This window comes from Geosmithia morbida, assembly GCF_012550715.1.
Source record: "Geosmithia morbida isolate 1262 chromosome Unknown scaffold_1, whole genome shotgun sequence".
Lineage (NCBI taxonomy): Eukaryota > Fungi > Ascomycota > Sordariomycetes > Hypocreales > Bionectriaceae > Geosmithia > Geosmithia morbida.
This window is the reverse complement of record NW_023336188.1, coordinates 1,905,179-1,930,261: the sequence shown is the minus strand read 5'-3', so window position 1 is coordinate 1,930,261 and position 25,083 is coordinate 1,905,179. Positions and strand designations below refer to the sequence as shown.

The 25,083-nt window shown below is 55.2% G+C and overlaps 10 protein-coding genes across 10 annotated transcripts; 9 read left to right on the top strand and 1 right to left on the bottom strand.

Moving 5' to 3' along the window:
• Window positions 1–308: 308 nt before the first annotated feature.
• GMORB2_1342 (N-methylhydantoinase A/oxoprolinase/acetone carboxylase, beta subunit) lies at window positions 309–3,319 on the top strand (the record flags this gene model as incomplete). The annotated part of the gene is made up of 2 exons (XM_035463324.1): window positions 309–1,856; window positions 1,910–3,319. 2 exons carry the CDS (start codon window positions 309–311, stop codon window positions 3,317–3,319), a joined length of 2,958 nt encoding a protein of 985 aa, XP_035324748.1.
• A 361-nt stretch (window positions 3,320–3,680) lies between these two features.
• On the top strand, window positions 3,681–6,402 carry GMORB2_1341 (Ankyrin Repeat Protein; the record flags this gene model as incomplete). The annotated part of the gene is made up of 3 exons (XM_035463323.1): window positions 3,681–3,690; window positions 4,534–6,078; window positions 6,392–6,402. The coding sequence occupies 3 exons, from the start codon at window positions 3,681–3,683 to the stop codon at window positions 6,400–6,402; spliced, it is 1,566 nt and encodes a 521-aa protein (XP_035324747.1).
• A 1,379-nt stretch (window positions 6,403–7,781) lies between these two features.
• GMORB2_1340 (Pfam:DUF1994) lies at window positions 7,782–8,759 on the top strand (the record flags this gene model as incomplete). The annotated part of the gene is made up of 4 exons (XM_035463322.1): window positions 7,782–7,838; window positions 7,923–8,056; window positions 8,225–8,381; window positions 8,508–8,759. The coding sequence occupies 4 exons, from the start codon at window positions 7,782–7,784 to the stop codon at window positions 8,757–8,759; spliced, it is 600 nt and encodes a 199-aa protein (XP_035324746.1).
• A 1,035-nt stretch (window positions 8,760–9,794) lies between these two features.
• Window positions 9,795–10,870, top strand: GMORB2_1339 (uracil phosphoribosyltransferase; the record flags this gene model as incomplete). Its single annotated transcript, XM_035463321.1, has 5 exons — window positions 9,795–9,963; window positions 10,074–10,221; window positions 10,306–10,363; window positions 10,591–10,736; window positions 10,816–10,870. The coding sequence occupies 5 exons, from the start codon at window positions 9,795–9,797 to the stop codon at window positions 10,868–10,870; spliced, it is 576 nt and encodes a 191-aa protein (XP_035324745.1).
• Window positions 10,871–11,844: 974 nt separating this feature from the next.
• Window positions 11,845–13,893, top strand: GMORB2_1338 (malonate-semialdehyde dehydrogenase (acetylating) / methylmalonate-semialdehyde dehydrogenase; the record flags this gene model as incomplete). The annotated part of the gene is made up of 6 exons (XM_035463320.1): window positions 11,845–11,931; window positions 12,137–12,245; window positions 12,493–12,632; window positions 12,761–13,559; window positions 13,678–13,779; window positions 13,844–13,893. Coding segments are annotated over 6 exons (1,287 nt in total), but the record flags the coding sequence as incomplete, so codon positions are not given.
• Window positions 13,894–14,271: 378 nt separating this feature from the next.
• GMORB2_1337 (uracil phosphoribosyltransferase) lies at window positions 14,272–15,028 on the bottom strand (the record flags this gene model as incomplete). The annotated part of the gene is made up of 2 exons (XM_035463319.1): window positions 14,272–14,482; window positions 14,619–15,028. The coding sequence occupies 2 exons, from the start codon at window positions 15,026–15,028 to the stop codon at window positions 14,272–14,274; spliced, it is 621 nt and encodes a 206-aa protein (XP_035324743.1).
• A 685-nt stretch (window positions 15,029–15,713) lies between these two features.
• GMORB2_1336 (Protein of unknown function (DUF1688)) lies at window positions 15,714–17,303 on the top strand (the record flags this gene model as incomplete). Its single annotated transcript, XM_035463318.1, has 4 exons — window positions 15,714–15,875; window positions 16,004–16,325; window positions 16,414–16,587; window positions 16,678–17,303. The coding sequence occupies 4 exons, from the start codon at window positions 15,714–15,716 to the stop codon at window positions 17,301–17,303; spliced, it is 1,284 nt and encodes a 427-aa protein (XP_035324742.1).
• A 964-nt stretch (window positions 17,304–18,267) lies between these two features.
• Window positions 18,268–19,883, top strand: GMORB2_1335 (gtp cyclohydrolase; the record flags this gene model as incomplete). The annotated part of the gene is made up of 4 exons (XM_035463317.1): window positions 18,268–18,387; window positions 18,470–19,417; window positions 19,517–19,661; window positions 19,741–19,883. 4 exons carry the CDS (start codon window positions 18,268–18,270, stop codon window positions 19,881–19,883), a joined length of 1,356 nt encoding a protein of 451 aa, XP_035324741.1.
• Window positions 19,884–21,095: 1,212 nt separating this feature from the next.
• Window positions 21,096–23,046, top strand: GMORB2_1334 (Serine carboxypeptidase S28; the record flags this gene model as incomplete). The annotated part of the gene is made up of 5 exons (XM_035463316.1): window positions 21,096–21,940; window positions 22,020–22,116; window positions 22,185–22,290; window positions 22,348–22,495; window positions 22,593–23,046. The coding sequence occupies 5 exons, from the start codon at window positions 21,096–21,098 to the stop codon at window positions 23,044–23,046; spliced, it is 1,650 nt and encodes a 549-aa protein (XP_035324740.1).
• Window positions 23,047–23,534: 488 nt separating this feature from the next.
• GMORB2_1333 (hydrolase family 16) lies at window positions 23,535–24,821 on the top strand (the record flags this gene model as incomplete). Its single annotated transcript, XM_035463315.1, has 3 exons — window positions 23,535–23,625; window positions 23,697–24,007; window positions 24,120–24,821. 3 exons carry the CDS (start codon window positions 23,535–23,537, stop codon window positions 24,819–24,821), a joined length of 1,104 nt encoding a protein of 367 aa, XP_035324739.1.
• Window positions 24,822–25,083: the final 262 nt, after the last annotated feature.

The following is a 25,083-nucleotide window of genomic DNA, read 5'->3' as shown; positions in this document are numbered from 1 at the left end:
CGTCCGCCAAGACAAATAGCCACCTGAAAAGACGGGGTAGATCCCATTACTTCCCATCCTGCCACTCGCCCGTATGCGTCATTTATTGCCAACAATGAAGGTAGGTACCATGATGGCTGATGGTGTTGGCTATTAGCTCCCCCACCATCAGTCTGACCAAGACCCGGCATCCTATCTGATCCGCTTTTCGGGACCCCGCGCTTCCTCTCACATCACCTCATTCACCACATCACGCACCCATACGGCGCAAGAGAACCGAAGAGGAAACACAGGGAGAGTATAAGAGGAAAAGGGAATAGAAGCCCACAATGACTAGACCGAATCGCCTCCGCGTGGGCATAGACGTCGGCGGCACTAACACCGACGGCGTGGTCCTCGACCCCGCCGAGACGAATCCCGACGCTTCCATCAAGGCATGGCACAAGACGGCCACGACGCCCGACCCCAGCGACGGGATCGACGCCGCCCTCTCCCACATGTTCGACGTGGGGGGCGTCGACCCCTCGACCGTCTCGAGTGTCACCATCGGTACGACGCACTTTGTCAACGCCGTGGTCGAGGCCGATGCGTCGCGACTGTCCCCCGTGGCTGTCATCCGGCTCTGCGGACCCTTCTCCAAGCACGTGCCCCCCTGCGTGGACTGGAACCCCAGACTGAGCGACATCATCCTGGGGCACTACGCGCTGCTCAAGGGTGGGCTGCAGGTGGACGGGCTCCCCATCTCAGATATCTCCGAGGAGGAGATACGTGCCGAGTGCGCCGTCATCCGGGAAAAGGGCATCAGCAACATCGTCGTCAATGGCGTCTTCAGTCCCATCGATACCATCGAGAGGCAGGAGGAGAGGGCTGCCGATATTGTCAGGGCTGAGATCCCCAGCTGCAATGTTGTGTGTTCCAAGGATGTGGCCAACATTGGCTTCATAGAGCGAGAGAATGCGGCCATCCTCAATGCGTCTATCCTGACGTTTGCCAAAAAAACGATCCGCTCGTTTCAACGCCCAATCAGGCGCCTGGGACTGAAGTGCCCCCTGTACATTGCCCAGAATGACGGCACCATCCTCTCTGGCGAGGGAGCTGCCCAGCTTCCCATCCGCACCTTCTCCAGCGGCCCTACCAACAGTATGCGGGGAGCTGCGTTTCTCGTGCAGAGAAATATTGAGGAGGACGTCATGGTGGTGGACATCGGAGGGACAACGACAGATGTAGGTCTGCTCGAGGCAACCGGATTTCCCCGACAGCGCGCTGCGTACAGTGAACTGGAGGGTGTCAGAGTCAACTTTCCCGGTCCCGACATCAAGAGCATAGGCCTCGGCGGCGGATCCATCGTCCGCCCTGGAGCTCCCATGACCGTAGGACCCGACAGTGTTGGACACAAGCTGTCCAAGGAGTCGGTCGTGTTCGGCGGCAGCACTCTTACTGCTACCGACCTGACGGTCCTGGGCAACTCCGGCTTGGACATAGGCGACCGGGCACTTCTGCAGGGAAAGGCTGGGGATGCTGACGTTGAAGAGTTCCGTCGTCTGGTCAAGAAGAAGCTAGAGAACATCATTGATATGATGAAGACGTCGCCGGCCGACATACCCGTCATCCTAGTCGGAGGCGGAGCGGTTGTCGCGCCGGAGAGCCTTCGGGGAGCCTCCAAGGTGACGAAGCCCAACTGGTCACAGGTTGCCAATGCGGTGGGAGCTGCCATGGCTCGTGTCAGTGGTATCGTCGACACCGTCATGTCTACCGAGTCCAAGTCAATCCCCAAGCTGCTGGAGGTCGTCAAGGAGCAGGCCAGGGCCAGGACGATTGAGGCTGGAGCAAAGCCTTCTTCTGTTGACATTGCCGAGGTGGACACGCTTCCGCTAACAGTACGTCAAGTTTCCCCTCCTCGGACGGGATCTCAATGCTTACAATTCATTAGTATGTATCAAACATGACGCGGTTCATCGTTCGCGCCGTCGGCGACGTGGATCCCAGTAAGAACTTGGAGCTTCCGTCAGACAGGTCTGACGAGGTTGATGACGAGACCGGGACTGGAGCGCAGCCAACCATCGAAAAGAATCCCAAAGAATCATACCACGAGAAAAAAGAGGTTGATATCGATAATTACAAGCCAGATGTCCGTGGCCGCGTCTGGTATATCTCCGAGACGGATCTGGAATGGATCTCTACCGGCTGCTACATACTTGGAACGGGCGGAGGGGGTTCGCCATACTCCAGCATGATACGCCTACGCGCCGAGCTCCGAAAGGGAGCAGTAGTCAGAGTTGTCGACACAAAGGATCTCGCAGACGACGCACAAGTTGGCTGCGGCGGCGCTGCAGGCAGCCCGACGGTAGCGGTGGAGAAGCTTGGTGGCGACGAGACTCTCGAGGCTCAGCAGGAGCTGTACAAGATATGTGACAAGGCCGCAACTCACCTGATTGCGGTCGAGATTGGCGGGGCAAACGGGTTGCAGAGCTTGATTATCGGAGCGAGCACGCACATGAACATCCCCGTCGTGGACGGGGACTGGATGGGCCGAGCATACCCAACCAAGTGGCAGACAACACCGGTTGTCTTCAACGAGAGATCGCCAATCTGGTGCCCCATTGTCATGTCGGACGGCAGTGGAAACGTCCTGGTCATGCCCAAGGCTGCGTCGGATACAGATGTCGACCGTATATTTCGCAGCGCCCTCAGCCAGATGGGATCTCAAGTCGGAATTGCCGAGGCTCCCGTGACGGGTGCGGAAACGAGAAGGTGGGCGGTCCAGAACACGATCTCTCAGGCCTGGAGGATTGGCCGAGGCGTCGCCAGGGTCCGTGCCGAGCGCCGCACGGCTCAAGTGGCCGAGTCTATTCTCCAGGAATTTGGCGGAGCCAGTGCCGGCAAGGTTATCTGGAAGGGCAAGATCATCGGGGTCGAGAGAGTGGTGAGGTCTGGCTATGCGTACGGGGAGTGCCTGATCCAAGGCGCTGATGTGACCGAGGATGGGTCCTCTCGAGAGTTTCAAGGCTTGCTCCGGGTCCCTTTCAAAAACGAGAACATCGCTGCCATTGTTGACCGCGGGGACGGCCAGATGGAGGGCGAGGGAGATGTGCTGGCGACGGTACCGGACCTCATCACCATCATCGATGCGCAGAACGGCGAGGCTGTGGGCACTCCAGAGTATCGATACGGTCTTTTGGTAGTCGTGCTGGGCATCGCGGCCAGCGACAAGTGGACAGGGTCTGAGCGCGGAATCAAGATTGGAGGTCCGGAAGGGTTTGGGTTCGGCCACCTAAAGTATTCACCCCTTGGGGAATACCATGAACCGCTGAGCGTCATTGACGAGTTTGACATGAGTTAAGAGAAGAAATTTGCAACCAGGTCCAGATTATAGTCTGCTCAGATGTTCGAATTCGATTTAATGGGAGCTTCCTCTTATTGCAACAGCATCGTTGAAAGTGCAGTAATACATCATCAACAAAGATAGAGGTGCCAGAACAGACCGCTCACGAGAGAAAGACGTAGAAGAGTGAAGAGACTGCGAGTCCGAAGTAAGGGAAACTGGCAGAATCTCGCGTCGCTCCTTCCAGCTTTTTCTTTGTTCCTCGGGCGGCACAACATCACTCCGGGAAAATGACACCTGGTCATACCACCGAGACAGCTGACCGATGTAGGTCTTCACTACACGCATATAGGGAAGCATTATCTCCATATTCTGCAGTATGGCCCTCCGTACGTGCTGCAGTTTAACGAGGATGATGATATGATAATACCAAGCAAAGCAAGGGATTGATTCCGAGGGCCCTCTGTCCACTAAATGCCCCCTCTCCTTCCATTTTCCCACTTCGGTTTCATCTGCGGATTTCCCTTGCGGCTGCCCATGAATCCAGGAAGGCGCATGTGTGGATATGGAGCTGATAGAACAAGGAAGGCGAGGACGAGCTTGCCGGTTGTGAAGTTGTGCAACGATTTTCACCTTTGTTTCACCTTTTGCTCTCCATCTTCTCTCCTCCATACACATACACTCACACACATACACACACACACACACATGTATATATATGTATATATGTACACACACACACACACACACAAGGATATCGTCGTCTACTTGACATCGCAAACAGCCACGAGAGACATCTCATCCCCATCATTCATCCACCCACCCTTAAAACATGACTTCAACATATACATCAGACATGGATGAGATTTCAGCCGCACCGCCAAATGTTCAAGCTTCAACTTCACCGGACGACCAAGCGGTATCTCCGCAACCGGGTCGAGACGAAACCGGAACAGCCACGGCTTCGAAGGATCGGGCTCGGCCACATCGCTTGTTGAGTCATCTGCACTACGACGTCTTGGAGCATATCATGAAGATGGTACCGATGCGGACATTGGTCGAATTTGCGCTGACATGCAAGACTATACACCGCGAGGTCATCCCGTGTATATACCAGCGTGATGCCACGGAAAGCAACTCATCTGCCTTATTCTCGGCCGTCGACTGGGGAACCAGGAAACCCGACCGCGGCTGCAAAGATGGTGGCCGAGCTGAATACACTTTTGAGACAGCCATAGCCAACAAGGCCAATGTCAACACGATGCACCGATTTGGCGACCTCGGCCGGATAACGACGCCGTTGGCTCTTGCTGTGCACAGGAGCTCGTACGAGTGGGCAGAGAAACTCCTCCAGAAGGGCGCGGATCCCAATATCGGATGCGACTTCGTTGCCAATCAGCTGCTCAGCCATCTGCTAGGCCACTACCCAGAGTACGACGACGCTAGACCGTCACTCAACTGCGTATGGCGGCCCTTGGTCCTGGCGGTTGGGATGGGCGATGAGCCTTTGGTTCGCCTGCTGGTGGAGAATGGTGCTCTTGATGTGGTGTCCGAGCCCAAGGAAACTAGCGACGGCATTCCCAGCTCGTTTCCGCCGGCTGGGGATGTGACAGTGCATCACATATATGCTACGGGGCCTCTCGCCGGAGTCGACACGATCGAGTTCCTGCTGAGATCCTTTCCAGAGTCAGTCAACGCAGCAGTTGACGGTTGGAAAACGCCGCTGACGATGGCGATTTCCTCCCGAAAGTTTGACGCGTTCGAAGCTCTGTTGCAGGCCGCCGCAGAGGTGAACTATCCAGATGGTCCCCTGGTCCCCCCTCTGCACGCGGCAATCGAGACGTTCTGGCTGAGCACTGAGCCAGCATCGCGCTCCATATGCGTCCAGTTCATGCATCGGCTCATTCAGAGGGGAGCGGACGTCAACCGAATCTATAACGGCTCGAGCCCCCTCACGGCTGTTCTTGGGGGCATAAGCTGTTCGGAGACTAAGCAGCTACTTCCATCCATGTTTCCCATAGTGCAGATGCTCATCCAGGGCCAGGCCGACGTAAACTACATGGACCCCAGCGGCAAAACACCGATGTGCATCATCTTTGACAAGGCCACGTTGACGTGGGATTTCCGCACATGCACCTTTCTCCAGCAACCCCTCAGCCAGCTGTTCGCTGCAGGCGCCGATGTCAACAAGCACGGACCCAACCGGGAGACAAGTCTGTTCTCATTGCTGAAGGCATTCTTCCTGGATCCAGCTGCAAATGTCTCCGCCGCGTTCATCCAATGTACCGTGGCCTATGGCGCTGTCCTGGGCGACGACGAGGCCAACCGGATGTTCATCAGGTGGCTGGACAATGCATGGTTCCAGAAAACATACCGCATGGCCCGCTACCACGGGAAACGCATCTCGAAGGAGATACTCTTCCAGGCGTACGAGGGTGCCATCAAGCAGAGGGACATGAAGAAGCTCAAGGCTCTCGGGGCCTTTGGAGAGCCTGCCAACACCGACGTGGTCTTGAGCCTTGCATTTCACCCCGCATACTATAACCGGCAGGTGATTGAGAGATCGCGTGGGTGGCGGTTTGATGCCAACTTTACCGATGCCGAGGATTCAGGGAGAGGATATATGCACAAGATCATCAGGGTCCTCGAATGCAACAAGGGCTACAGGGAGAAGCAGGCGACGCGGGACCTTCAGCAACTCCTGCTCCGGCGCTGCCGGCCGGGTCTTCTCGATGCGGGGGGGAAGACGGCTCTCGAGAGGCTACGGATGATGGCCAGTCTGCCGCAAAGTCGCGGACGATTTTCCAATGTTGAAGAATTCTTGCGACGGAGAACGGACCGGTGATGAAGCTGGTGTTGACGAGTCTGCACGGCGGCCAAGGCCATGACGACTCCTGGATGACGGATGCAACCCAGGAGACTCTTGAACTGGTCTCTCTCTCTCTCTCTCTCTCTCTCTCTCTCTCTCTCTCTCTCTTCTCTCTCTCTTCTCTTTCTCTCTCTAGTCTTTTTTTCCTTCTCTTTTTCTTCTTTTTTTCCTCATCTTCATTTTCAGGGCGGCGTTGGTGGTTTCACAAAACAAGAGTATAGACAAGGAGTGATGAGGTGGCGGTTTATCGGGAATAGGATTTGAGGGTATGACGCTGATTCAGTCGGGGACACTGGGATGGGATCGATTATCTCTCTCCTCTCTCTATCTCTCCCGTCTCCATCTCGGTCTCGTCTGGGACAGTGTCCGGCGGTGTCTGAATAGAATTACCGGAATAGGCAGGTTAAAATGCATAGAGATTGAAACCAGAAGATGCCCCCGCAAAACGGAGCTATAACACGCACACGGACTGACGGAGACTTGGCCAAGAGCTGAGGATGATCGATTGCCATTGCGCCAAAGAGGTAGGTCTTTTTGAAAGAAGGTGCTCTTATCTATCTTGAGAGGATGTTGTCGAGTCCGAGGTGGGATAGGAAGAGGTGGGATAGGAAGAGCCGGAGACTGGTGATGTGATGATGCTGGCCCATGAGACGCTGAAGGTTCATGTCACATGTATCATTATTAATAATATATAATATTATATGTAATCTGTATCTGCATCTGCACAGACTAATACATGCCACGCATAGTGCTCGTACAAGTAAGTACTGATAGATACAATGTATTATGATATTATGGATATCTGGGCCCCGTTTATAATGTACGCGTAGATTAATATATGGTTAATATTGACACTCGTATATCTAGAATCCCGTATCTTGCGTGTCGTATTCTCTCGCTCTACCCCCTTCCTGTCCCGTCTGCCCGTTTTTATTTTTATGTTTTATTTTTATTCTTATACTATTATTGAAGCTAGACAATGATGATAGGAAAAAAGGAAGAGAAGATTCCCCCCCCCCTTTCTCCCTCTTCATGGACATATGGCCGCATATCTGACCAATGGTCTCTGGTCTGTTTCACCACAAGTCCTACGTATTGACCTATTGACGCTGATCCCTTCCCGCCCTGATCTTGCCCTTGCTATGTATCTGCATGGGCGGTCGGTTCCCGCATCGAGCAGCTTGTCGTTATCTCTGTACTTTACTCGTCGGGAGCGGTAATGATAGTGATACTCCGTGATCAAGTTCAGGAACGCACTTACAGGCAGGTAATATTACCGCTTGTGAGACTCCCCCTCCCCCCCTCCCCCTGCAGGGATAGATTGAATTCCTTATTTTTTTTTTGTCCTTGGCTCATGGCCATTATATCATAGCACCAAGAAAGGGCCGGGGGGGAGGAGACGGCACATGCTGATGCGGATGCTCATGCGCGCGCGCTCGTCCTCGTGCGATTGTGGATGATGTAAATGGCTCTTGGGTGGATAGCAGTACAAAAGGTCAGATCTTCCCCCCTCCCGGGCTCCTCTGTCTTGGGAATGGCATGACTTCTATCCTGTTTCGATACTGACCGACCAACAAGCTCACGCTCATATCGCGAGAGTGTGCGGGAGAGATGAAGTCTGCTATTGCCATCCTGCTCTCATCCGCTGCGGCTGTGGTCGCCTACCCGGTTCGTCTGTTCAGATTGTTCTATACACCCTTCTGGGTGGGAGAGGCATGGATGGGTGCTGACGTGCGGGGGGTCTGAGAACAGCCCGGTATCCCTAGCGAGTCCGAGGCTCGCTCTCTCCTATCCGGATTGACCGTCAGGGAGCCCGAGGATGACGGCTCGTACGACCGCGACTTGTTCCCTCACTGGGAGACTGTCGAGGGGACTTGTAGCGCTCGGTATGTCCATATCCCTCCCTTCCCTCCCGTCCTCGGATTCAGCCGAAAGGAGGGGGGTTTTTCTTCTTCTTCTTCTTTTTCTCCCCCCCCCCCCCCGGCGAGAGCTTTCTTCCATCGTGTGCTGCTGTCCGAACAAGTAATGGTGATGATACTGATGGGGAAGAATAGCGAGTACGTCCTCCGCCGCGATGGCGATGACGTCCAGGTCGGCAGCGACTGCTACCCTACGGCCGGCACGTGGACAAGCGTGTACGACGGTGTGACGGAGTCTGTGCCGAGCAAGATTTCTATCGATCACATGGTTCCCTTGAAGAATGCGTGGATTGTGAGTAACCCATTCCCTGCCGAGATGATATCTGCATCGAGATGGAGCAAGGTATAGAGAAGAGAGAGAGAGTGTGTGTGTATGTGTGTATGACTGACATGGAATATGAAAAAAAAAAAAAAAAAGTCTGGTGCTTCCGAATGGACCACGTCTGAGCGTGAGAAGCTGGCCAACGACGTCGACGCTCCGCAGCTATGGGCCGTCACAACGTCCATCAACTCCAAGAAGAGTGACAGGTCGCCGGACTCGTGGAAGCCTCCGTTGACGTCGATCCACTGCGACTACGCTGCCTCCTGGATCAAGGTCAAGAGCAAGTATGACCTCATCGTCAGCTCGGCTGAGCAGGCTGCCCTCGAGGAGATGCTTGGCAAGTGTTGAGCCATTGAGAGGAAGGCTTTCCTCTTCTTCTTCATCTTCGTCTTCATCCTCATCTCTTGCTTCGATCGTGGACATGTATATATAATGATACACTCGCCGTATATGCATTGAATCATTCACCTGGCTCAGCATGTCAATACCGTCTCACCTCTCCAGGTATCTCCCGCCAGAGTTCTCATATGATATATGGCTGGCCTATCCATGAGGAGGAGGAGGAGAAGATGGGGGAGACGCCTCCTCCTTGTGGTTCATTGCCTGCCGAGTTGAGCCGGTCGTCTGGTCCAACTCCACACCACAGCATCCTGCGTATCTTACTGAAGAGGACGGTGAGCCTCGGAGTCGGAACAGAATATCCACGACGCTTGACCGTGACGAGAGAGATGGTGGAGATGACAGCAGCAACACTTACACCGGATGCCAGACGATGCCGATCGCGATTCCCAGCACTCGTTGCGTGTGTAGACGTGTAGATAGATACTCTGTGATTGGGACATGGTCGGATTGTCTATTCCCTTTTTCTTCCCCCCCCCCCATGATGATGATGATGATGCCAGATCAACATCTCGGTACTCCCCACGGAAGTAACAGTGGATGTAGACGATCAGATAGACTCCACAAGGTAACATATTATCTTGTCGGCGCTCGTCTTATCTGAGAAGGAGAACAGGACTGATAAAAAAAAATCTGTACAGTCAAGGTGGATGGATGTATCCTGTGGCAATGATACCAGGACATGATAAGGACCCGTCCTCGACCCTTTTTTTTTTCCTTCAACTTATCAATCGCGCTCGATTGCGATTGTCGTTGATCTTTTCTTCTTTTTCTCTACCGCATCGATACTCGCTCGTATATGCATCGACTGATGACTCAAAGCAGTCCAGCATGACAACTTTTTAGATGATATACCAATCTACCCACCGCATATCCACGTATCGTGATTGATTATTATTGTTACTAGTATCATCATCATTATTCATCAGAGACGAAGAAGAGAAAGTCCAGGAAAAGTGCGACAACAGCAACAACAGCAACAACATGACCGTCGTCAATGACCCAAAGACTGAAATCACCCAGGAGAAGCTCAAGCTTCTGCCGCAGGGAAACTACCTCCTCAGCTGCATGACGACTCTGCGGAGCTCCGACAGCGACGTGGCAGCCTTCGCAGCCGCGTTTGACAGCGTGGCCAGCCAGCTCATCGCCGCAGGTTAGTATACACATCCTGGATTGCCGTGTCAGCCGAAGAAGAAGGAAGGAGGAAACTTGAAAGACTTCAAGAGGGAAAGAAGAAGAAGAAGCTGACGATTCTCTGTATAGCTCTAGACATGGTCCCTGCCGACCCGGTAGAGACCACGACGCCGACCGGCCGTGTCTACGGCGGCTGCAAACTCTCGCCGGACATCTGCGGCGTCAGCATCCTCCGAGCCGGGGCCAGCTTTGAGGGCGCGCTCAGGAGAGCTTACGGGTATGTGGTGTCGAGCCATGCATCGTCGTGTGCTGTGTGGATTATGTGTCGTGTCGTGACCTGACATGAGCGAGGAGGTGACAGGATCCGCGTGAGCTTTGGCATGATACTGATCCAGCGCGACGAGTCAACCGCCCTCCCCGTGCATCTGTACTCGAAACTTCCGGGAGACATTTCGACCAAGAGTGAGTGTGCGCGGAGAGGAGAAGAGCACTGGGGGATATCTACACCTGCATCTACATCTCTCTCCCTCTCTATATATATATATATGTGTATATATATATATGCTTGCCATGCTGACCGGATCCAGCTGTCCTCGTACTAGAACCCATGCTGGCCACAGGCGGTTCGGCATGCAGAGCAATCCAGGTCCTCGAGGACGCAGGCGTTCGGCAGGACAGCATCATCTTTGTCAACCTCGTCGCCTCTCGCCACGGCATTTCCACCCTGCAGAGCCGGTTCCCGCGCCTGAAGATGGTGACGGCGGCTATCGATGATGAGCTGACGGAGAGTCGGTGAGGATCAATCTTGTACCTGAAAACATCCCAAACTCACTTGACAGGATGCTGACATTGGACTGCTGATCGTCATCAGACATATCGCTCCCGGTCTTGGTGACTTTGGTGACAGATTCTATGGCACGATCTGATTACCTGATTGGGAAGTCTGTACATCCCCCCCGGGGAGGTGGGTGAAAAATGGCTCCGGTAGTGGTGCGAATATTCCAAATTTACACATGAAAAGTCGGTATCATGCCATCACTCACAGCATCAACAAATCAACAGCCTCTCCACCGCTGAGATACCGACCAAGCTAATCAGGGATAGGACCGACGATGCAGATGGAGGAAACCTAGGGGGAAGCACATGCCACCGATTGTAATTGTCCAGAGCAAGTCTCGAGTTTCTCACAATCTGTTGCGAGACATGATACAGCTCCATGAGGAAGTCAGAGCGCTATATATATGTATGTGGGGGGGTCATGGTCGACAGGTTGCCGTCCTATATACCTTTCTTCCATCATGGCCTGATTGCCTCTCTATCCTGCCCATCTTGTTGATACCGGTAATTGTGGAATGGTGGCTGCTTGTGTTCGCTGTTATGGATCATCAGTATATCGGATACGTACTGCTGGATCGCAGGATCCTCCAACATGTACAGATTACTCCGTACTCATGTGGCTTGCTCCGCAGCCTCCACAGGAACCCTCTGGCGTGATAGCATACAACCTATCAATATGTACTGTCAAAGTCTACAAGTACAAGGTACCTCTCATCAGTAGTAATCGTCTCTCTCTCGTATTGGCCCCCCGCCTGTTAACAAACACCTCTCTGGTCAACTTCCAATGTCATGAACCCATCCCCCCCTTCCGATTATGACGATACCGAACCAGTGAGAGAGTCTCGGTCGAGCAGCCACGCGATAGATGGACTCGTCCCCGTTGATGGATTCACCCGGCAACGGCTCCGCCGCCACCATCACCGGTGCGACCCCGCGGGTCCGGAAAGCATCGCAGGACAGCCCTTACCCGCGGAAACGGTCCCGATTAGACGTGCGTCTCATCAAAACACACCGGCCCAAGTTTTTTTTTTCTTTTCTCGTCGTGCCCCCATCATTAACCAGCATGTGTGGCCCCTCACCAGCCAACGTCCGCGGTCTCGATAGACGACATGACAAGGCAGAGGTCCGCATCCCTGTCGCAAGGTGTCACGTACAACTTTGTTGATAATGAATTCATCATATCCCGGTCGCGATCCTGGACCAAAGTCAACGATCCTGTGAGACTTGTTGCCTCTCTTCATCATTCAATGGACCCAATTCCCCAATCACCTTTCATTTTCCATTTCGATTGGAGGCATACATGACTGACGTACCATGGTAATTTTTTTTTTTTTAAAAAATCATTAAAAAAAAAGTCTACGCAGGCATTCATCAGCAGAGTTCCTGAATCAACAGCCGCCGAGGTGCGGAGTGCCGTCGAGGCTGCATCGGCCGCGCAGATGACCTGGCGTGATATGCCCATGGGTAAGCGGAGGGGCCTGATGCTCAACCTAGTCGCCCTCCTGAAGCAGAACTCATCCAGGATTGTAAGTATTTCACGTACCACCGGATCCTTGTTGCTTTCAAAGTCTCGAGAGAACCAAGAAGAAGAAGAGAGAGAGAGAGGAAGAAAGAGGAAGAGAGAGAGAGAGAGAGAGAGAGAGAGAGAAACCGCCCCCCCTCCTAACATGATATCGGCCTATCGAGAGACACAACCTTTGCGTCGAAGTAGGAAAGACACTGGCCGATGCAGACGCCGAGTTTGAACGAGGCATAGACGCCGTAGAGACGGCCTGCTCCGTCGCCAACGACAGCGGCGGAGTGCATCATCTCCACCAGGCAGCAGACATTTACACCATCAACCAACCTCTGGTATGTCTTCTTTTCTTCTCCCCCCCCCCATTCCCTCTTTCTTATTCTTTGTTCTTCTTCATAAAGGTCTCCCCTTGATAAGAAAGTTTTTTTAACAAAAAAATAATAATTTAACACTCAATCGTCAGGGCGTTTGCATAGCGATATGCCCCTTCAACTTCCCCTTCATGATCCCCCTCTGGTCGACCCCGTACGCACTCCTGGCCGGCAACACCATGGTTCTCAAACCGTCGGAGCTGGCACCGTCCGCGTCGCAGATCCTGGCCGAGTGCTTCCTGGGCGCAGGCTTCCCCCCGGGCGTCTTCAACGTGGTGCACGGCAAGATGCGGGTCGTCAACTCCCTGCTGTCGGAGCCGGCGGTGCGAGCGGTCAACTTCGTCGGGACCGAGATCGCCGGCGAGCGCGTGTACGAGCACGCGCAGGCGACGCGCAAGCGCATACAGGCCGAGTGCAACGCCAAGAACCACGGCGTCATCGTCGGGGACGCCTCCAAGGCCAAGACGCTCTACGCCATCGTGGGGAGCGCCTTCGGCGCGGCCGGCCAGCGGTGCATGTCGCTCAGCGTCGTCATCTTCGTCGGCGAGACCAGGGCCTGGGTCGACGAGCTCGTCGGGCTGGCGGCCTCGCTCGTCGTCGGCTGCGGTCTCGACCCGCTCGTCGAGGTCGGGCCGCTCATCACGCCCGCGGCCAAGGCACGCGTCGAGGACATGATTGCCGGCGCTGTCGAGGAGGGTGCCTCGGTCGCCCTCGACGGCCGGGGCCTCGACGTCCCGGACTATCCGGAGGGAAACTTTGTCGGCCCCACCGTCCTCACCGGCGTCAAGCCGCACATGTCGTGCTACCAGGAGGAGATATTCGGGCCGGTGCTGTGCTGCATGGAGGTCGACACCCTGGATGAGGCGATCGACCTGGTGAACGAGAATAAGTGTGAGCTGACCCGAAGCCTTTCCCTCGTTGCCCTTGGCCCCTTGGGCCAGCAAGGGGGGCCAGCACGGGGACCGTTGACGACCTGTACTCCGTCGGCTGACATGGATGCCTGCTGCAGATGGAAACGGATGCACCCTCTTCACAAAGAACCCGGCCACGGCCCAGATCTTCCAGCGCTCGGTCAATGTCGGTCAGGTCGGCATCAATGTTCCGATACTGGGTATGTGTCTCCGGGCCGCCGCCGCCGCCTCCTCTGTTGTACGCTCGGCTGACCGGATTTCCAGCACCATCAGGTCCTGTCGCGAGGACGGGGAACAAGGACTCGTTCCTAGGAGGTGAGTGTCCTTTTTTTTCTCTCTCTCTTTTTCTTTCGAATGAGCTACGGAGGCTCTCCCGGAGATGACACGCAAAAGAGTACTGACAGAACAACTCTGTGACGACAAGACCAGAACCTCCATGGAAGAAGCCCGTGGCAGTTTTACACCATGACCAAGACCATCACATCGTTGTGGCCTGAGTGATGCATGCATGCATGACTACATGAGGCGACATTATATCTGCGCACGATGAGAAGGAAGCAGTCGGGAGGTGCCAATGTATAATGGAATCACGGCGCAAGCCGAGAGCCTATAGAGAAAACTTCTCGCGATATCTTCACCTTCTGTTCATTGTTCGAGTACACGCGCCTCTCTAATCTGTTTCTCGGACCCCTTCATCCGCTCCATCCCGCATCCGTCCCGGTACCGAATAAGCGGTCGCCGATGTCGCCAACACCCGGCTTCACAAAGCCCTTCTCATCCAGACCGTCATCCACAGCACCTACGTAGACCTTTGTCCGCTCCGGCCAAGCACTCGATACCTTCTCCAGTCCAGCCTTGCTGGCCACGAGGCAGAGGAACGTGATGCTGTCGATATTCCATTCCCTAGTCAGACTGCTGTCAGCAACCCTCTTCCTTTTTCTTCCGTATGCATCGTAATATAGCTTTCTTTCTTTCTTTCCTTCTCCTCATGCATGAGGAGAGGAGAAGAAGAAGAAGAGAAGAAGACATGTAGACCAACCTGAGGATACTTATGGCTGCGCAGCAAGTACCACCCGTGGCAACCAGCGGGTCGAGGATGTAAGCATGCTTGATGTTGTCGGCCTTTGCGGGCAGCTTGTTGTAGTACTCGATGGGCTGGAGGGTCTGGCGCTCGCGGAACAGGCCGAGGTGGTGGATGACCATGTCGGTGTCCTCCGGGAGGGCGTCGGTAAAGGGCTCCATCATGGCGAGACCGGATCGCAGGATGACAATGACGGCAATCTTCTCTCCCGGCGGGGGAGGCGCCGTGATGGCATCCTTGGCCACCATCGTCGTGAGCTGGCGAACGATCGAGCGCACCGCAGCCGGACGCATCGAGGAGTCCTCTCGCAGCTTGGCCAGCGTGCTGGTAAAGGCCGGGTCGCTGACTTGGAAGGTGTTTGGTGCCATTGCTATCGGATTACTATTTTCTTGAGCGACGGCTTTCAGGTGCTGTAGGTTCGAGGGATGGAAAGGGGGAAGAGAGAGAGAGAGAAAGAGAGAGAGACGGAGACAGAGACAGAGAGGAGAGAGAGAGAGAGGGAGAGAGAGAGAGAGTGTGTGTGTAGGTGGAATGTCTTGATACTATGTACATGCACATACGCGTTCAATATAATGCCATCTGTCGGCTGAACAGTGGTCTCTAGTCCGAAACCAGTATGAGTATTACTGATACTAATAAATGTCCCGTAAGATCCGTATCGTGACGAGTGGAGATGGATGTTGTGGTCCCCGGGGGTAGGTGTAGATCTTATCATGACCCTGTGCATATTGGCGCTATCTTGAGAATGCTTGTTTGATAACCATGTTCAAGGCAAACGATGAACCCCTTTACGTCCTATAGATAAGGGAAATTCAATTGCACTTGCTTCTATCGATCGACATCTCTCGCATGCTTCCGTATCATGCAGCTCATGTGCTCGTACAGCTGACGCTAAAGGTTGAAGCATCAGACGTCACCTGATTAAGTCGTACGTGACAGTTCAAGATTGATGGTACTATGTATGTATGCAAGCCAGCCCAACCATCTCAGGCATGTTGCACGACCCCTCACAACTCGAGAAGCAAGACCATTCGCAAGTATCAGTCAACAACGATGTCGGCAGACGACACGGTCAACTATCTGCTAAGCCTCCAGGCTGTGCGTCAGAGGGCCCATTCTGTCCTGAGCATAGCCGAGAAGGGCTCGCTCAACAGCTTCGACTACCATGCCGACCGTATGCCGACCGTGGCCGACTACGTCATTGGCATCATCGACGTGCGTAACACATCTTGATCATCCAAGGCGAATTCCCAAACACCTACGCACGCATACACACGCGCATGGCATACATACATCCAAGGAGATCATTCCCATCAGCGCTGACACTGACAGCACGGTCGCAGCGAGACTTTGGCCCGGACAGATATGCCGATATCCCCCCCCACGGTAGATGGCAGCACCACGAGGTCGGAGGCGTGCCCCGCGTGTCCAACCTGCTGGATTCGTGGAGATCTGCGGGCTGCGACGATACGGAGCTGACCCGACGACTGATCGACCTCTTCTTCGTCTCCGTCCTGCTGGATGCCGGGGCCGGGGACACGTGGAAGTTCAAGGAACCCGGGACCGATGGCGTGTATAATCGGAGTGAGGGCATCAGCGTGGCGGCGCTCCACATGTTCAAGTCGGGTGCATTCAGTGCCGATGGGGCCGAGTGCGTTGTTGATGGTGAGTGCATCTTCATCTGCCCCCCCCCCCCCTTTGGAAGCCAGAGAGATGATAGAAGGGACTGACTCATCCACCCGGTCCGTTATAGCCAAGGGGTTGATCCAGCTTTCGGAAGAGACCTTTGCGGCTGGATACCAGGTTACACCGGAGAACCCTCTCGTCGGCATGTCGTCGCGAGTGAAGCTCATGAACACTGTTGGCAAGTCACTCCTCAACCAGACGAGCATTGTCGGTGCCAACGGACGTCCGGGAAACATGGTTGGTAAGTGGCAACAACTTTTTTTTTCAATTTTTTTTTTCCAGATAACCTACGAGATGTCCTTGTATGCTTGCTTTTACTGAGACTCTCAAGACTACCTGGTCAAGTCGTCCACAGAGGAAGGGACTCTAGACTACGAGCTCCTGTGGCGCACGCTCCAGAGCATACTCATCCCGTCCTGGCCGGCGGGCCGCACCGCAGTCAACGGGAGCCCCCTCGGCGACGCCTGGCCTCTGAAAGCCCTGGGTGGCGACGGCGACGACGCGGGCGCTTCGATCCAGCCGTTCCACAAGCTGACGCAGTGGCTCGGATACTCGCTCACCGTTCCCTTCATGCGCATCCTGAAGCTCCGGATCGCCAACATCGAGCTCGGCACCGGACTCCCCGAGTACAGGAACGGCGGTCTGTTTGTCGATCTGGGCGTGCTGTCGCTGAAGCCGGCCGTGCTCGAGGCCGGCCAGCTCGCGTCCAAGGAGACGCTGCCCAAGTTCGACGCGGGGGGGGATACGATTGTGGAGTGGAGAGCTCTCACGGTGGCGCTCCTAGATGAGCTGTACGGGATCGTATCGGCGCATTATTCCAACAAGGGCTTCAGCGTGAGCATGGCGCAGATGCTCGAGGCCGGCACATGGAAGGGCGGGCGTGAGCTGGCGGCTGAACATAGGCCTGAGACGAGGTCTAGCCCGATTCTCATAGATGGTGATGGTACGCTATTCTAAGTCTTGTCTTGATAGAAATGGATAGATCCCACCTACGCCTTGTAACCGCTTTACCGTCTATCTGTATGCCTCTCATGCGGCCGATGCGCTCGCTGTCTGACTCGAGGCAGGCGAGCCGAGGAGCAATGCAGGTGAGCTTAATGTTCCTCTCGGGAACAATAAAACGGAGAAGAAGAGATGAGCAGATACGTTAGACTGTCGGTGCACTTCGATACTAGACAAACTGCCCGTCCTCCTCCACGGTTGCGGGTTGCGTACATCATGACTGTGACTGCGCTAGGAAAGCGGTGCAAATCTCGGCCCCGATAATCGGGACGCTCTTTAGCACAGGGCAAGTCCGTTATCTGCACTCTCATACGCAACCGCGAGGCTTGATAGAAGAGGCCCAGCCAGATAAGACTTTGGCTGTCCATGCTGCCAAGGAACATCTTTTATCTTACCCAGATAAAGATTGGAAAGTCTGCACAGGCCTACGGATGTCTGTGGATTCCAACCAAGATCGCCATGCTCGATCGCTCCCTTCTTGCGTCCTGCACTTCCGGAGCTCCGTCTTATCGTCATCGGCGATCCTGACCAGCTCCTCGGCAGACCGCATGATAGACCTATACCCGACGAAGGAGGGCTCTCTGTCCATGCTCCGTACCAAGTACGGATATCGAACGCGTGAAAGATTGGCACAAGTCAAGCTGCTCCTGGGACCGACCGATTGGCATGTATCTCTGCGGGAATCATCAGTTCTCACTATCACGTATACTTGCCTATCGCAAAACCCCCTATAGACACCTCACCGCACTGGCACCGTTTCCTCCTCTTTCTTTTCTTTTTTTCTTCCCTTTCCCTCTCGCTATCCCCCCCTCCCTCACTCTCTGTTATAATGAGAGGTCTGAACACGAGTTATTCAATCGACTTGGAAGAGCATCCAGATCAACCACCACCAGCAAAGAGGTTACAGACAACAACAGCCATGGGTGACGACAGCAGCAAGAGCAGAGCAGATGAGACGCTGCCCAACGGAGCGGCGGCAGAAGAAAAGGAGAAGCCTTCGCACCCCCAGGCAGCAAAGGGGTACTCCAACCGCATCATTGTACGTCGAATGGAACTGACCCCCCTCCCCTTTCTTGGGGATACTCCTCTCTCGGTAGACTGACAGTCTGACGTGATTGCAGTTGACGACATACCCGGGCCAGAGCGTGGTAAACCCGGTCGACCTGGTATGGGGAGCGTCGGACCCCCAGAAGCGCGGGCCGGTGCTGGTGTCGCGCAACGGCGAGACGCTGGCGCGGCGCAACGCCATCGGCGCCCACGGCGGCAGCTACTCGGTGTACAACGCGCTCGCGATAGCGGCCGGGGACCTCCCCACCAACTTCCGTCCGAGCTTCGTCAACACGGAGCCGACCTTCGACTTCCCTCAGCAGCCGGCCTGGTCGGACCCGACGCGCATCGTGTCCATGGACCCCTTCGGCCACGACACGGTGCGGCACTTTGGCGCCCTGCTGGACCGGGGCCTGGACGTGCGGCCCACCATCGCCGTGACGCGGGCCAACATGCGCGTGGCCGAGATGACGGACGCCATCCGCGCGGGGACCCTCCCCGTCGACGGGAACGTCGTCATCAACGAGGCGGGGGACGTGCGCGTCACCAAGTGCGCCGTCGAGCCGGTGTGGTACCTCCCCGGCGTGGCCGCGCGCTTCGGCATCGACGAGGGCACCCTCCGCAGGGCCCTGTTCGAGCACACCGGCGGCAGCTACCCGGAGCTCGTGACCCGGCCCGACATCAAGGTCTTCCTGCCGCCCATCGGCGGCCTGACCGTGTACATCTTCGGTCCGCCCGAGCGCGTGTCCGACCCGAACGTCAAGCTGGCTCTGCGCATCCACGACGAGTGCAACGGCTCCGATGTCTTCCAGTCCGACATCTGTACCTGCCGGCCCTACCTGGCATTCGGCATCCAGGAGGCTATCAAGGAGGCCCAGAACGGAGGCTCGGGCGTCGTCGTCTACTTCCGCAAGGAGGGGCGCGCCCTGGGTGAGGTGGTCAAGTACCTCGTCTACAATGCGCGGAAGCGTGGCGGCGATACCGCCGACAAGTACTTTGAGCGCACCGAGAATATTGCCGGTGTGAGAGATGTGAGTTTTTTCTTCCCTTTTCTTCTTTTCTCTCTTTCTTTCCGCTGCTTCAAGTTTAGGCCTGTACGACTGACTCTCTGCTGGTATCAGATGAGATTCCAAGCTCTCATGCCCGACATCCTCCAGTGGCTCGGCATCAAGAAGATTGACAGGATGCTGTCCATGTCCAACATGAAGTACGATGCCATTGTCGAGCAGGGAATCCCCATTCTCGAGCGCGTTCCCATTCCGGATGGTACGTATCTTCTCAATCTGCCCAATCTCTACCCAACTTCACATCAAGATGCTAAGCCTGTATTACTCCTGTGGGATAGAATTGATCCCCGCCGACTCGCACGTCGAGATAGACGCCAAGATCAATGCCGGGTACTTTACACAGGGCAAGAAGTACAAGGAGGAAGAGTTGAAACAGATCAAAGGTCGTGGCTGGCAAGGCTGGGAAGACGTTGCGCACTGAGTGCATACATTTGAGAATGATGAGTTGTATATAATTCCGAGAGCGAAGATGAACGAAAAGGGAAAATAAATGAGTCAAGTAAGACAAGAGAAGACAAAAGGAGAAGAATTGACAGAAGAGACAAGAGACAGAAGTCTGAGGATGTGTTCTACTGCCACCTGTCCGAGGTACGATAGGCAACCAAACCGGGTGCGACAATCGAAACGGCGAGTCACAGACTCCACCCCGTGGGTAGTCCCCGGTGAAACCCTGCGAACATCCCTGCATGTGCCTAGATCCTCTTTCTTTCTTTTTTCTTTTTTTCTCTCTCACTTCCGAATACCATTCTCCTTACTCGTGCAGGATGGATCAAGATGCGCGATGGGAACCTTGTGCGTGTGTGTTGAGTCGCGAGGGCTTAAGACGTTCTCGGCTCACTGATGCCGTTTGCGCCCTGCGGATGCAACCCCAAAAGTACAAAAGTCCTCTTCTTTCTAGTTAAAGCCCGTGGAATCCGGAATCTGCCCCTTCTACGAAGAACAAGCAATACAACATGCTATTCCCATTGGGGCAGGACACCACAAGGGCAAGGGGGCCGTCGGGGGGGGGGGGGGGGGGGGGGGGGGGGGGGGGGGGGCATGCAAACGGACCTTTTTCTGCGTGATGCTGCAATTGTTCCAAGTTGGTTGGTTTCTCTCTCTCCCTCCCTCTCTCTCTCTCTCTTCCTATTGTTATCAGGAAGAGGCCCGGGTATCTTTGTATCTTCTCCACAAATGTCACTGCCTCTTGCATAGTGACAATACGTCGTCGTATTGATCGATATTCCTGATGACATGGTAACATTTTCCCTATCGTCGAGTTTATCGCGTGCTTTGGATGACTGCAGAGAGACCTGGCTCAACCCTGCTGATCTGCTTACTTGATGCTCGACTCGCAATTCGAAATATAAATAATCACATGGTGCCGGTTGCATGAGATGGATGCTCATATTTCACCTTGCTTTTGGGAACGGGCAAGGCAGCCTCGTTGGTGATGCGGAAGGTATGTTCTTCTCATGTAGGGAGCCGTGGTTCCTCAATGTTACATGCATCATCAACGTACATGAAATAACTGATCAGATCCCCCTCATCGGTTGAAGACGAGACTCATCTCTTCTTTGCAACTTGCTTTTTCTGTAGCTCGTGCAATCTTCCTTGGAAGGACTCTCTCTCTCTCGGCTCAACCGCTGTCGTCATGAGGTTCGGCCTGCTCCTATCCGCGAGCCTGGCCTCGGCCACATTCCGTCGTGGGAACGGCATTATAGCTCCCGACGGAGATGACGACGAAGACGATCTCGAGCTCGCCACGTTGACGGGTGGCAGTCTGCACCGCAAGCCCAAGACAGACAACCAGACGACGACGGGCTGGGGCACGTTCGAACAGCTCATCGACCACGCCAACCCGGGCCTGGGCACCTTCAGCCAGCGGTACTGGTACGGCACCGAGCACTGGAGGGGGCCCGGGTCGCCCATCTTCATGATGAACCCAGGCGAGCAGTCGGCCGAGGGGTTCAACAAGTCGTTCGTCGGCGACCAGCGGCTGCCCATGCTCTTCGCCAAGGAGACGGGCGGCGCCGTCGTCATCATGGAGCACCGGTACTGGGGCGGGTCGTCGCCCTATGAGAACCTGACGGCCGAGAACCTCCAGTACCTCACCCTGCAGAACAGCCTGCTGGACAACACCTACTTTGCGCAGAACCTCGTCCCGCCCTTCGACCCCAGCGGCCGCAGCTCCCCCGACAAGGCGCCCTGGATCTTCTCGGGCGGGTCCTATCCCGGCGCTCTGGCCGGCTGGCTCGCCGCCCTGGAGCCGGGCACCTTCTGGGCCTACCACGGCACCAGCGGCGTCGTCGAGGCCGTCGGGGACTTTTGGCAGTACTTCACCCCCGTGCTGGAGGCGACGCCGGAGAACTGCACTGCCGACGTCACGGCCGTGATTGACCACATCGACCACCTTCTCCTGCACGGCAGCGAGACGGACAAGGAGTCGCTCAAGAAGAAGTTCAAGCTCCAAGAGCTCGAGGATGCTGATTTTGCTGCGTGAGTGACCGAACGAATCCTCACGTGAACTGTCTGGGATCCCACGTCTGGGGTCCACGACTGGCTGACAGGCGTATAGCGCTCTGGAGAATGGCCCTTGGTCGTGGCAGTCGGGCCAGTACTATACCGGGACTGAGAGGCAGAACCCTTACTACCAGTTCTGCGATTACGTCGAGGTATTCTCCTCTGCTGTTTCCGTCCTGTGAGTGTTCCAGAACGAGGATTGACCGATGATTGAGAACAGAATGCGTGGCCCAACTCTACAGAGGTCCCCGGCCCGGAGGGCGTTGGTCTGCACAAGGCCCTGGATGGTTATGCCCGATGGGTCAAGGAGCTGCTCCTCCCTGGATGTAAGTCACGGCCGGCTTCGACCGCCTCGATAACTTGCGCTGACACACTGTTCCCAGATTGTGAATCATATGGCTACGATGACTGGAAGGGCGAGTACAACACGGGGTGTTTTGCCAACTCGAACGCCTCCAGCATCGCCTACCACGACCTATCGGTGGACAACTACGTCAACAGGCAGTGGAACTGGCTTCTATGCAACGAACCGTACGTCACATCCACTTCACCGACGCCCCTACTTCTTCTTCTTCTTCTTCTTCACTTTTCAATCTCGACAGTACTGACCATTGCCCGGGGAAAACAGTTTCAAGTTCTGGCAGGATGGCGCCCCCGAGAACCGCCCTTCCCTGGTCTCCCGCCTCGTCGACGTGGACTACTGGGAGGCCCAGTGCGCCCTCTTCTTTCCCGAAGGAGGCTACGGCATCGCCAAGGGCAAGACGGTGGAAGATGTCAACAGCTGGACGGGTGGCTGGTCCGTCGAGAACACGACGCGTCTCCTCTACGCCAACGGCCAATTCGACCCATGGCGCGACGCCACCGTGAGCTCCAAGGACCGTCCCGGTGGTCCCCTCGAGAGCACGCCCGAGCTCCCCGTCTTTGTCCTCCCCGGCGGGACGCACTGCTCCGACTACTATAAGAAGAACTGGGAGGTCAACGTCGATGCAAGGCGTATCGCATACGAGGAGACGGCCATCATCAAGCTCTGGACCGACCAGTTTTACCTGGAGAATCCGCACCACGGCAAGGGGAAATGGTAATGACGGGCATCTTCTGGTGAATGACGATGCCTCTTGGATGATAGATATCGAACTCTCATGTATATACCATCTCATTCGGATCATAAGAACAAACAAACGGAAAACTGCGATGCCAGCCGTCAGTGAATCGCCGACGGTGTCACCAGTTGCCTCACAGCCGTCACGGTCAACGGCAGGTGCCACCCCCTTCTCAGCGGCTCTTTCCTTTCTTGAGAAACAAAAACCAGATATGCCCAATCACGCGAATTCCTCGCCTTTCACTCTGACATCCAAGTGATTCCATCTTCTTCTCTTGGCGTTGAAACCTTCACCATTCACTTCACTTTTTCCATTCCTTTCCCAGTCTCTTTTTTTATATCCCCCCATCTGAGAACTACATCTCTCTCTCTCTCTCTCTCTCTCTGCCAAAATAGCGCCTCACGCCTCACCTTCGTTTCTTATACCTCTTTCTCCACGTCAGCATCTTCCTCAGGCTCGGCAAGCACAGAATGTTGATCAGCAAGATCGTCTGGGCTACCAGCCTCGCCCTCGGGGTGAAGGCATCCCTTGACCACTGCGATGGTCCTCGCAGAGATGAGCGTAAGCACACCACATGAATCACTCTTCTGTCAAAGCGCAGGATCTTGCTGACAATGATCGCAAACACACAGATTGCCCCCCTGACACTGCTTTCGCCGAGGCCAGGTCCTTCAACTTTGCTACCACCTCCCTCGAGGACGCCAGACGCCTCTGGTCCGTCGACGACACCGACCAGCACGGTGACGAGAAAGGCATCGCCGCTCTGGGTAGAGACGACAAGGGTATCCTTCTCGCCATCAAGAAGCAGGGCGAGGGCACCGCCCTCTCGAGCAACAGGTATCTCCTCTTTGGCAAGACGACGGTCGAAGTCCAGGGTGCCCCAGGCCCAGGTCTCATCACGGCCATTGGACTCAGGTCCGACACGGGCAATCGGATTCTCTGGGTACGCTAACCCTCCACTCTTCATTCCTTCTCTACCCCCCACTCCCTTACTTCATAATGCCTGCCTCCTCCCCCCGCCCCTTTCCCAGATCACCGGCTAACACTACACACAGGAAATCCTCGGCGCCAATGACCACCAAGTCCAGACCAACTACTTCTATGACGATGAGCCAGTCTACAACACATACAATTACACGTACCCCACCCAGCTCCCCGTGACTGACCAGTTCCACAACTACACCATCCAGTGGACCGACAAGACGCTCGCCTTCTCCATCGACGGCGAGCACCGCAAGACCATGACCCTCGACGAGGACCTGTCTGCTGAGATCTGGCCCCAGGTCCCCATGCACATCTTCCTCCGCATCTGGACCGTCAACGGTAACGATGACCCCGGTCGCGTCGCCTGGGCCGGCGGTCTGCCTCAGTGGGGGCACTCCCCCTTTGCCGCCTACGTCCGCCGCGTCGAGATTGAAGACTACGCGGGCTACTGCAAAACCATCCACAACGGGCCGGTGACGTATGACTACGACGCCAACCTCACAGGATGGGAGGACATCCATGTTCAGGGCTGTCAGGAGACGTCGTCTCTGGATGGTACCCACGAGAACCACGTCCCCACCAAGAATGTGACTGACTTCCTTGTCCCGACCAAGACCTCCGGCGACGGTTCGCACTCTTCCCTTCCCAGCAGCACTAACGGGTCTGCGCCCCCCAAGTCTGATGACAATGAGGATGGCGTCGTTCAGATCGGACCAGGCCGTAGCCGGTCTTACCTTGTCACTCTGGCCATATGTCTCGCCTTTATGCTGTGACAAGGTCTCCTTGTTCTACAGGTATGACAAGAATTAGCAGCCGTGATAGCAAAAAGGTGCTTTGGAGTGGTGGTAGTTTACGACACGATGAGTCAAGGTTGCTTTGTATTTTAGTCGCTATACCCAAATGAACTGCTTTATTTGCTCTCTTTTTTTTTCTCTTTTTCAATTTACTGGGACTAGTCTTGTCATTGCATCACCTTGTTCTTCAGTACATGACGACGTCGATGTAATTTGTTATTACAAATGATCAGTTGCCCTC